The 11,608-nt window shown below is 42.7% G+C and overlaps 2 protein-coding genes and 1 long non-coding RNA gene across 6 annotated transcripts; 1 reads left to right on the forward strand and 2 right to left on the reverse strand.

The window, feature by feature from the left end:
* The first annotated feature begins 3 nt into the window (after positions 1 to 3).
* On the forward strand, positions 4 to 1,195 carry LOC115556851 (uncharacterized). The gene is made up of 2 exons (XR_003979129.1): positions 4 to 467; positions 556 to 1,195. It is a non-coding gene; the product is annotated as an uncharacterized LOC115556851 (long non-coding RNA).
* On the reverse strand, positions 1,167 to 5,018 carry ift52 (intraflagellar transport 52 homolog (Chlamydomonas)). The gene is made up of 13 exons (XM_030374235.1): positions 4,675 to 5,018; positions 4,470 to 4,557; positions 4,109 to 4,238; positions 3,935 to 4,010; positions 3,743 to 3,814; positions 3,131 to 3,257; positions 2,932 to 3,015; positions 2,752 to 2,820; positions 2,524 to 2,678; positions 2,360 to 2,447; positions 1,837 to 1,945; positions 1,598 to 1,746; positions 1,167 to 1,517 (listed from the first exon to the last, which is right to left on the reverse strand). The coding sequence occupies exons 1-13, from the start codon at positions 4,791 to 4,793 to the stop codon at positions 1,479 to 1,481; spliced, it is 1,305 nt and encodes a 434-aa protein (XP_030230095.1). The 5' UTR covers positions 4,794 to 5,018; the 3' UTR covers positions 1,167 to 1,478.
* A 240-nt stretch (positions 5,019 to 5,258) lies between these two features.
* srsf6b (serine and arginine rich splicing factor 6b) lies at positions 5,259 to 11,591 on the reverse strand. 4 transcript variants are annotated; one of them, XM_030374238.1, is made up of 7 exons: positions 11,294 to 11,591; positions 10,580 to 10,779; positions 8,654 to 8,701; positions 7,754 to 7,884; positions 7,284 to 7,486; positions 6,974 to 7,036; positions 5,259 to 6,199 (listed from the first exon to the last, which is right to left on the reverse strand). In XM_030374238.1, the coding sequence occupies exons 1-7, from the start codon at positions 11,398 to 11,400 to the stop codon at positions 5,851 to 5,853; spliced, it is 1,101 nt and encodes a 366-aa protein (XP_030230098.1). In that variant the 5' UTR covers positions 11,401 to 11,591; the 3' UTR covers positions 5,259 to 5,850. The 4 variants fall into 4 exon arrangements, with proteins under 4 accessions (XP_030230098.1, XP_030230096.1, XP_030230099.1 ...); XM_030374236.1 differs by having other exon boundaries at positions 5,259 to 6,280; XM_030374239.1 differs by lacking the exon at positions 8,654 to 8,701.
* Positions 11,592 to 11,608: the final 17 nt, after the last annotated feature.

Here is an 11,608-nt window from a genome sequence, read left to right on the forward strand (position 1 = left end):
TGCCTACAAAATGTCCCACAATACTCCATTATGTCTTCCGAAAATGTTATACTTAATAAACCCTTAATAAGAGATACCTTTCATGAAAATGTATGTTGTACTTACTCGTAGTATGTCCATCTGAGCAAGAGTCATATTCACCGGTGTTAATTAGTTTTTGGTCTAAGTTATCACGTTCAATGCGATAATGATCACGAAATTATCACGATTGAAATCAGATCATTTCTATCGGTGGCTTTAAAGTCGGCCTAGGCTACCTTTTTTCATATATATGAAAAATTCTCGTCCATTTATCGAACAAGAAATAGGACAAACACGAAGTGTGGAGAAATGTTTCGTATCGGATTGCTCAGACGCCAGGTGACTTAATTAGAGTCGTTTGGATGGTTTAAAACCCCTGGTTTTCTGATTGCCGGCGTGCACTCAATGGATGAGAGGAAACATGGAGGCTGAACGTCTACATACAGGTACATTTTAAAAAAAATGTTGTGTTCTCTTTCTGATCGGAATTAAAGTTTAATGCAGTAATGTTTTTGTTTGTCACTTTATACCTAGACACGAGAAGCTTTGATGGTTCCTCGACGTCAGAGCTAGACAGGGCATTCTTTGGGGAGCGGAATCAACTGTCTACTTTGTCATATGGCCATCTGTCTGGATCACGAATGTCAAACGACATGGCAAATGCATCCTCAGCCGGAAGGCTGCACACTCCAACATCTCTCTGTCAAGTGTATGTGTCTTCTCCCTGCCACGATGATCTGAAAGCCTCAACCAGGCGAGGTCCAAAATCCCAAACGCCTGGGTTCTTCGATGGAAAGGTCTCGACCCCGAACCAGAACGAGATGCACCAGAAGCCCAGGGTGGTGGTGTCTTTTGAGCAGTCCCTTATTGACGTTTCAGCATCCCAACTTCCATGGGACCTTTCGTTCATCAAGACGGACATCGGGCCCCACCCCTACGTTGAATCCACAACATTGGAGTCCACGTTGAGTCCGACGCATCGCTTACCAACTCTATCACTAGTAGAGTTTGCCTCTCCAATATGGCCGGATGCTCCGCCCAAACGGGCTTAGCACAGGTCTATTTGATATATTCAGCCCACAAGATGCATGCAGGATTAATGGTAATGAACTGTTATGGAACCCCTACAATACTTATTTTAAAAATTGACATTCCAATAAAGTTTTTTAATCAATGTATTTATAATTTATTTACAGTACAGAATATTCATTCATCACACCATTGTTTTGTTTCGAACAATATGCTTACTTGTTATATATTTTTATGCGGGCCTTCTCTGCAAAACATCCACTTGACTTTATCCTCATGTATTGTGTGCTATACACCTGATATCAGACCAACTTTTCTGGCCTTAGACATGGTCAAATTGCATTAAGGCCACCATGCCTGTTGCTTTAATCCTTCAGTTTTATGGACTTCTGAAAACATAGGCTATGAATCTACAGTATTCTGAATAATCAGAATGTGGAAAACGGTGCCTCCGTGTTCTCGTGTTCCTGTAAAGCAAACATTGGATCAGTGTCTTGACATTGCACAATTAAGATTAATTTTATGATGTGTACATCGACCAGCTCACCTGATTTAATTTTTTGAAGGCAACCACCTGGAAAAAAATGTGTTCAAGAATGTGTTTGGCGTCTCTCTGGTCTTTATCCAACTTTCCCGTCACCCCCAAAATCTCCCCGCATTTGCGCACGTAAAACTCAAGATCGTCATCCGAGGTACCTGAGGAAGAACGTACACATTCATTTAAAGACATCCATCTAGTGCCACCGCCTGTCCTGCAAATGACAAGGAATATCCCTGAAAACTCACATTTATTGGAAAGCTGTGCCAGGCGCACCATCTCTGAGGAGAAAGCCTCATCCAGGTCAAACAGGTCCAGCATGGGTGGGGGCAGATCCCTGAACGCAGGCGGGAAGACCTAAAGTGGACAGCAACCAATTTTTAATTTATACACACATTAGTTGACCACGGGCAGTTATCAGTAATAGCAATAAAATTATGAATTCCAATGTCAAAAATCTAGATGAAACAAGTAATAACAGCTAATATGAAAAGAGGGATACAAATAGGGCACACAATTGAAAGTGTACCCGATCCCCCTTTCCAGAGATCTGAGAGACATTAACATTGAATTCTGATTCCATCCCCCCTACCCGGAGATCTGGGTAGGGGGGATGGAATTAGAATTAAATGTAAATGTCTCTCAGTTCTACAAGAGCCGTTGCTGAAACAAGAAAACTCTGTCGCACGTATTGCTCGTATGACCCATGGCAACGTGTTCGAAATAATGAATTGATCGAGGAAATGAGTCATGGCGGGGAGAGAAGCTCACAGCAGGTTGAAGCGGAGGTAGCGGCGTCTCAAACTGGGGCGTGATCAACTGCAGGGGCTCATGCTTCACATTGAGTTGCTGGTAAGCGCTGCAAAAAAATCGGTGTGTTATTTGATAGATAGAGTCAGTGGTTACAGACATCGTTCTTGTCATCGAGTAGGTACCTTATTACTTGAGGCAAGGTGTTTGTGGACAGTTTGAACATTGACATATCGAAGAGGGAGGTGAAGTCCCTGGGGTTCTCCTCCCCCTCCTGCAAGCACACTCGGAGGCGCTCGGACAGGCGCCCTGTGTCTGGTAGCATGGTGTAATCTGTGATCTACGCAAGTGGAATAGCAGATCGGTGAAAATTGTCTGCAGTTACTATAGGGTTCAGAATCATGTCTCGTTACCTCTGGGTCGTCAGCATCAATCTGATTTAGTTGGATGTTGTCGCTCGTCAGCCACTGAACCACCACATCCTGATGGGTGGGAAGAAACATTGTCAGGCCACAAAACCACAACCAGCTCTACAACGTCCAAACCAAAATAGGAATGCTGTGTGATTTTGAATCAAACTAAAATGCACTAACCAATATTTTACTGTTCTCCTCTTTGTCAAGGTACTGGTCACTAAACATGTGGCAGGAGCCAAGAACGGCAAGCTTTCCCATCTCCTTCGATGGGAAGACACGACACAACAGTCAGATATCGGCTGTCTCATGTAGAGGTATGCAAACACCTTCCCTGGTATTTATTAGAAGACGTGTGAAAGCTGACGCGAGCGCTCACCTTTGCCTGGTAGAAAGCTAGGATAGGCCGGTTAAGGGGGAAGCAGACAGAGCCGGTGGAAAGAACAGCTATGGCGGGCTTCATCACGCTTAGCGTAGCCCCGTATGGGTACACGAAGGTCAGAGCCCTGCTCAGCGTACACAACACAAAGACAGCAGTGTTTCCTCAGAGGGCAGAACAGCTTCAATAAAGCACAAGATAAGAGATTAGATGAGGTAGGGTATTTTACTCATCCCCCAGGGGAAATTGTGACATGAAAGCAACCCACATCCGTTCAAAAACGAATATAATACAAATATTAATTTACTAAATAAGAACAATTCTATTTACAAATAAAATGTTCCATCTATGTATATATACATATATATATATATATATATATATATATATATATATATATATATATATATATATATACATATATATATATATATATACATATATATATATATATATATACATACACATACATACATACATACATACATACATACATACATTCATACATACATACATACATACATACATACATACATACGAAAGCCTCAACAGGTACCTGAATGAGGAACAAGAGGGCAAAGGGGAAAAGAGGGATGAGAGGGGAGAACTCACTGAGCATTATTCCTGGTGCTGTCATCCTCTGTGGTCCCCGGCACCACTTTACCTGCAGCACGACTGATTTCTCTAAAGTAGGACAGGATGGGGGGGGGGGTGCAAACAGCTTGTTAAAGCCATGAGAAAAGCTATTTCATATAATGTTAACATAAGTGAGCTCAAAGGCTTGTAAGCACGGTTTTAACACACCTGTTTAATACGCCGTTAGATACGAGGGCCTCCTTAGGATGAAAGTATTTGTAATAAACATTCCTCACCACTGCATCTGTCATTTTGAGGGAGGAAAATAAATCTTATCAAGCCTTCACGTTGCAAAGTTATATGTTATTGAGTATACCACACACACACACACACACACAGTACCATTATTGACCATGATTCCGAATTCCTCCAGGAGAAAGTTGATGTTGGTGTCGTACTTGGTTTCTCCTCCCTCACCGAGCATCACCAGGATGTCCCCTCCTTCGTCTAGATACTGCTTCAGCACCTCCAGCTTTAACACAATGGCGAAACACCTTCAAATCCCAAAGACTACACATCCGAATAATTAACACCCTTTTCAATACCAGGTTGCCAACACATTTTAGTTGTTTATTCTTTATAGTGTGGTAGACTCCATAGAGAAAAGCCTGAGTGCGCAGCTCCATCACAATAGCATACTATACTTAAGTTTATCGCTGAATGATAACGGTGATAAGGAAAAGGTTAATGTGATTGTTTTTACCTCCGATGCGGTAAACTTCTCTCTTGGCCCAGCAGTTATCCACAATTTGACGCCTTTCAGCTTTTCCGAGGACAGCTCCTCTTTAATACTTTAGGAAAGAGGTTTTTTTTAATATTGAAATTAACAGCCCATTTGAGATTTGCATGAACTAAGAGTAGCATCAAAGTTGCATGCTGTTGGCCAGTGTGTTCTCATTTAAAATTACCTCTGTATCTTCCATTGAGCCTTGAGTCGCTTCTGAAGAGACTTGTACCCGTTGCTAGCCGTAAACAACTCCTTCTTTGAAGCGTTCAACACCACCGTGTTGCGCTGTTCCTTGTCCATGTTTAGAGTCTGTCGGAGCAGCTAGTAGTTACGAGCCCTGCAGCAACGCTTACATTCAACCGTTAGCTCGTAGCTTCTCCGCCACAACACCTCAATCTACGTGCATACCCAAGGAGCAATTACTTTCTGATTTCACCCAAACAAAAAGGTTTGATGTTCTACGATAGCTTACTCCTCCCACCAGAAGTTAATTTTTTGCTAGCTTGATCCAAGCTGGTTGCACTGATGCATTGTGGGAGGTAACCATAGGCGCAGACCTCATAGCAACCCGCTTTTACCCGACCCGTTTCGACGTCTTCATAAAAGTGACCTCACCGATAAGAAGTCTATGCTAAAGCAGCGGTAATGGGAGAAAATCAAAATCAATAAATGTCGAGGCAACCGGAGTGCCGCCAAATAAACTTCTCCTGCTTTGCAAACGTGAAGACTCATCAAACTTCAGAGTAGACAAATAAAGCCATAGCCTTTTCCTTTTGAACTTTTATTTAAACAAAAAAAAAAAAAACAGCAAGGACATAGGAAATAACCTGAAATTGACTGCTGAGTGTAATTCGAGCCATTGGGAATTTGACAGTTCTCAAAATGCACTTTTAAAAACAGAAACCCCAAAACATGCAATTTTGTATGTTTCAGTTTGTGTTTTATACTTCACCATTTAAACATTACTCATACAAACCTATCAAAAATGCAACATCTTCCCAGTTCAATCCATTCTTTTTTAAAATATATATTTCAAAAAAAAAAAAATCTTGATTGGAACATTTCAAGTGATTCCATTTCACCAAGCTCCTGAATCACCCATTTGCAAGATTATTTTACAGATGATAGACAAGAATTCCAAGAAGACCATTATTGCAAAAACAAAAAAACAACAAACCCCTTAAACTTAAGAAATGCGTTTCCGGAATCCATAAGCTTATCAAGACAAAGAACTGCATTCATCCAGAGTTTAGTACAAACCCCTTGATGTAAAAAAACTCAACCAGTGTTAAACGCTGCTAACTAACACATGGATTAGAATACGTTTTGTTGTTCAACAACGATTTACATGAAGTGGCTAATCCTGTAGCGGAGATCTGGATCTAGAACGGGACTTGGATTGAGATTTAGAACGGGACTTGGATCGAGATTTAGAGCGGGAGGGCGAGTGAGATGGCGACCGCTTGGCGGGGGACTTGGAGGCGGGCCGGTCGCCGTTGGGGGTAGGGGACTTGGAGGGTGACTTGGCGCAGATCTCATTTACAGGGGACGGGGAGCGGCTCGGAGACATCTTGCTCACAGACTTCTCCTTGGAGGGGCTGCGAGACGCTCGCTCGGACTTCACCTTTGACACACTCTTGGAGCGGGACTTGCGGGTTTCGGAGCGGGATCGTGATTTGCGGCTCTTGGAACGGGAGCGGGACTTGCGGGTTTCGGAGCGGGAGCGGGACTTGCGGGTCTTGGAACGGGAGCGGGACTTGCGGGTCTTGGAACGGGAGCGGGACTTGCGTGAGCGGGACTTGTCAGGGGAGTTGGAGCGAGACTTCCTCCTGGACCTGGAGCGAGACTTGCGCACCGACCTGGAATGGGAGCGGCGTTTGCTGCGAGATCGGGAACTACAACAAAACAAATTATTAGTCCATTAGTCTTTTTAAATGGGTTTTACCGATATGCATCAATTAATTTTACAGATGTAGTTCTATAGATAGTTAACAATTATTCAGCAAAGGCGAAGTGAATAATTGTTTGAACACACACACACACACACACACACACGCACTACACTTGAAAACTGTTTGGTATCCCGGCAAAAGTTCCTTTGTTTTTATTAGCTTGACAACCGTCACACTAATATCATGCGATGAAGTATCCTGAGTTTGAGAGCTCAGTCATGGGATATGGCAAACCGGGTTCACTTACGTGCGTCTTATATATACACACCAAATGTTGGGTGAATTTACAATATTGTATTTGCCATTAAAAGGAACACAAAATTTCAAATTGTGAGAAAATCTTCTCTATGCAAGCTACGACCACATTAGACGTACTATAATAACGACTTTGTGGAAGCCTTTTCTAGAATAATACCCCAGTCTAACTCCCTAACCCTGGCAGTGGGGCCATGGTCGCCCACCGGTTGAGCTAGACACGACCAATACGTCTGTTCTTCCATCTCTTCTAGCAGGGGGAGTTCTTACCGGGAGCGGCTTCTGGAGCTCCTGCTTCGCCTGCTCCTGCTGCGGGAACGACGTCTGCTGCGAGACCTGGAGCAGCAACCAATCACACACGAGCATCAGTAACAGCAATTTACAATCTTGATTTGAATAACGATGAAGTACACAGACATAGCCAAGCCAACCCAGTGGACTGTACCAACTGATAATTTGGAACCATCAATCGGCCATCTTGGAGGAACAACACCAATGGTAGATCTTGGAATGGCTAATCAACTACAAAAAAAACAGTGCTGGTACAATAGGGGCCCTTTTAGTTCCCTTGGCCTCCTCTTACCTTGACCTGCTGCCGGAGTAGGAACGGCGGCGGCGAGACTTTTCCTCCACAAGGCGGATCTTCCTCCCGTTGATGTCTGTGTTGTCCAGCTTGTCAATGGCACGCTTCATGTCAGAGCGTGACCGGAACTCGATCACCCCCTCGTTGGTGCGTTCTTTGTGTGCATCGGCGTAGGTGACCTCGCCGGCCTGTCGCATGAAATCCTGCAGAAACGATACGTCCCAATAGCCAGCACATTAGGGCCTTCATGTTCATCAAATCAAGTTACAAAAAAATGGGTCCGAAAGCAGCTAGAGATTTACTGATGCTTCAACTTTTGATATTTTATTTTTTTCTGGGATTAATTAAGTACATATTATGTTGTACCAAAATGATGCACCAAGCAGTCAGTGATACAGTGAAGGTTGGTGTGTGTAGTCCTAGGAGTAACGCCTGGGCCTATAAACAGACCTAAGTTCCTTGGGTCTCACCTTGAGGTCCTGCCAGCTGCAGCGGCTGGACAGGTTCTCCACGATGAGGCGGTACTCAGTGCGAACCGGAGGCCCGTACTTCTCCCTGCCAGTTCCCTGCCGGCTGCCCCTGCTGCTGCTGTAGCCGCTACCTTCAGAGGGCACAGAAGCAGGGAAATTACACCTTGCAGTCGCACACTTAACAGGTGAGGATTCAAGGGGAGTAAAAGAAAATCAAATAAAGAAAGTGTGTGGTGAAAGTGTGCTTCTGAAATGTGTACCTGATCTAGTGTTTTGGGTGTGTGATTTAAATGTGATCGTATAAGGAAACATCTGTACACAATATGGAAGAGTTAATTTACCAACTTAGGGGTTGGGACATTTTATTGAAGTTCTAGAGTATAAAAAAAAAGAACTACACTTTCAGTTCAATTACAGTATTCTAAATTTCTGTATTGCTATGCAGTCAGTTTAAAATACCTATAACTGTTGACATCAAAGGTGGGAGCATGTACTGGGGCATAAATCACCTGTATAAACAATTGTACCTGGGAAAACCATAAATTACCTCAATATAATATTATAATACAAGTTTGACAAGGACCATGAGTCCACATTTGTAGTATACTTCAAAGTAACAAGTCACTAATCTTTACAGTATCTAGTCTTAGAATATTACATTGCAAAAGATACCTTAACAGGTATATTTTGCAAATACCTTTTAATTAGTAAAAATTAAACAATCAAATCAAACTGTGTGCTCCACACCTCTCACCAACAAGGTGAATTGACACTTTCTTATTTTTAAGAGCCAGCTAATGCACAATTAATGCACAGCAAATGACTCTTAAAATACAAACATGTGTGGGCTTTAACCTCTTCGACATGTCTTGCAACAGTAAAACCAACAGGATTCCTCACCATCAACCTGGTCTATTGGGGAAAAGGATGCCGTCATCATGGCTTCCCCTTAGGTCAGCCAATGGTCAAAGGGCAAAGGTCACACACACATTGTAAGGTGAAAGCCAAGGCCAAACGGGTCAGGCAGTCATCTTAGCCCCCAGTCACCTTTAGCCTCAATGGACTCGGAGCAGCCCGCAGTGGACTCTTTCAAATTGAAACATCAAGCACTTTATGTTAATGTTGATATAGCTGAATACAAGTACAATAACGTTCAAATGTCTCAATCCTTTGGTTTTAATACATTATAAACTCTAGTCTAAAAGTTTTGTAACACCACATTTGAACTCAGGGTGGCCGCAAACACTTGAAACAAACATGAAATTAGAACATACTGTACTAACCAATGTCGTTTCTTCACAAGGGTTACCGGTGGTGATCCCACCCACCATTAATATCTATGCAGTAGGGGTGTGCCGATAGTCATTTTGATTGCCATTGATAATTCCCCGTGGCATCAGGAGTAACAGTCTTTAGAAGGGTTTAATCGCAAACGTATTTATTAGCTGTTGAAATGTTTAAACAAAGCCGAAATATTGCAAAAAGATCTACCTACTAATAACCTGTTGGTAATTTAATAAACAGGAATACAACAGTTAGGGATGTTTAATGGTGATCCATCCCCCTGATACTATGACCGTAGAGTGGAACCATAGCGTCCAGGAAGCAATCCTATAAGATATTGTACAGTTGCTCTTTGTTTCATTAAATAACTTATTTCAAATAAAAAAAACTTTTGAAAAAAAAGCGGAGACGTTGATCCGTCTCCGCCGATTCCGATTCAGGAAGTATTTTTGTAATGTGTTAACTAAAATCACATCTAGATATTTTCAAATTTCAAATGCCCTATGGAGATAAATCTACTACTAGGCTTTTTCCCTAACCATGTAGAAAGTAAACACGCCTAAAGTACTACCAAGCACTCATCACCACCTGCTTTGGAACAGTGAGTGGAGCATGTGAACAGGGCACCTATTTTAGGGAAAGGGGAAAGGTTTGACACAAAACTCCTATGGGTTAACGGCTGTTGGGATGGTTATAAGATCCTTTTTATGAGACAAGTCGATCACTGAAGATTTTAAAAATAGTACAAATCGGCACAGCCCTACCGCACAGAGGATCAGCCCTTTTCCTAGGTAGAGCTTAATGTCCCCTAGCCTTGTTTTATACAGTTTTGGGGTATGACAAATCTACATCGATTAACGTAATGCTAAAACCTGTTGCGAATGCATTCTGCAACAATACTTCAAATACCAAGTCCATTATGATGACACCGTTAAGAAGTGTCTCCCTTTCAGAACAAAAAACATGTTTGTACCCATTCTCTATACAAGATATGGACACATACACTACCCTCGATTTTTGCCAGAATAACTGCAGGCCACTACGTCAGCAGATTGTATATCATGGATAATGTACATAACCAAAGCCATGGGTTCTTTTGAAAGGAAAGGCGTCTAGAATTTACATTTTCTGTAGATTCCTAACATGCATAGTATAGCTGTAAAGTAGCATTGTCCTCCGTAAAAGGTTAAACAATATTTCAGTGACCTGTACGGGAGGCTTGCCCCTCTTCAAACATTTAGATCGACAAATAAATAGAAAAAGGCACATCTCTAAGTCAAACTTTAAATTGGTGTTTTTAAAGTCCACTATACTTTAAAATTGACACGTTTTAAGATATTTAGTTTACAAACGAGTTCGCTGAATATATTACGCCAACATATTGGGCTGGAATTATACTGGCAATACGAAGTCCTTTATAAATCTGTTTATGGCGGGCTAAAAGTTGTTAACACGTGTACAATAATTTAATTAAGGTAAATAAACACGGTTCTATCATAAATGTCAAAACAACCGTGGCGTTGGATGCATCATTGGACTCACTACTTCTTCCACCACCATCGCGGCCCCCGCCGCCTCCGCCGCCGCCGCCTCCGCCGCCTCCTCCGCCATAACCGTAGCCGTCTCTCCTCGGCCCCCGGGCGTGCTCGATGATCACCCGCTCCCCGCACAGCTCCTTGCCGTTCAGCTCGTAAACGGCGTCATCTGCATCCCGGTTGTCCTCGAACTCCACAAAACCGTACCTGCAGGGACACATGAGGATTGTGTTCATGGGTACTGGCTGACATCTCTCTCTCTCTCTCTCTCTCTCTCTCTCTCTCTCTCTCTCTCTCTCTCTCTATATATATATATACACACACACACACACTCCATAACCCATTTCAACTTAAACGTGTACGATAGTTACGTTTGTGGGACAGGCCTATTCAACTCAATCTGATATTCCACAAAAGGCGTCACGTTATTGCATGGCCACTGACTTTTTGTTTGAGGAAACGACTGATTATTCAACCGACGCACCTGGACGTGCTGGTTGAGTAACGTTAAGCCATTGACCGTACGAGAACATTTACAAATCAAACTGGACCCTGAACTGTAAGGTTAACCAAAGTATTTGGCTAGATGCTTCTTTAGCTGTCGGAGTAAACAAGTATTGTATCCATACAGTCAACAAGTTCAAGCACACTTGTACGATTGAATGCGAATGCGTTTGCTGAAAGTCGTAATGTTAGCATGGCCTATATATGGAAAGCTTACCCGTTCTTTAGGTCGACTTCCAGTAATTTACCATATCCGCTGAAAAACCTCTGGAGGTCTTTCTCTCGGACATGGTAGCTGAGCTTGCCGACATACACACGCGGCATGTCTGAAGAATATGAAATTTCACCTAGTCTTTTCCCGCAGTATTGGTTAATCACGAAGTGTGCTACCAAAAAAAGATCCTAGCCTCGTGCGAGCGGGAACCGAGAAGCATACCGCAAATGGCTGTTCCTTCGTTGCTCCTTTCTTCAGCTACCTCTTGTGTTTATATGGTCGGTCGTTGCCTATGTTATTGGTGCGTTACTGCCACCA

Source organism: Gadus morhua, chromosome 13 (assembly GCF_902167405.1).
Source record: "Gadus morhua chromosome 13, gadMor3.0, whole genome shotgun sequence".
Lineage (NCBI taxonomy): Eukaryota > Metazoa > Chordata > Actinopteri > Gadiformes > Gadidae > Gadus > Gadus morhua.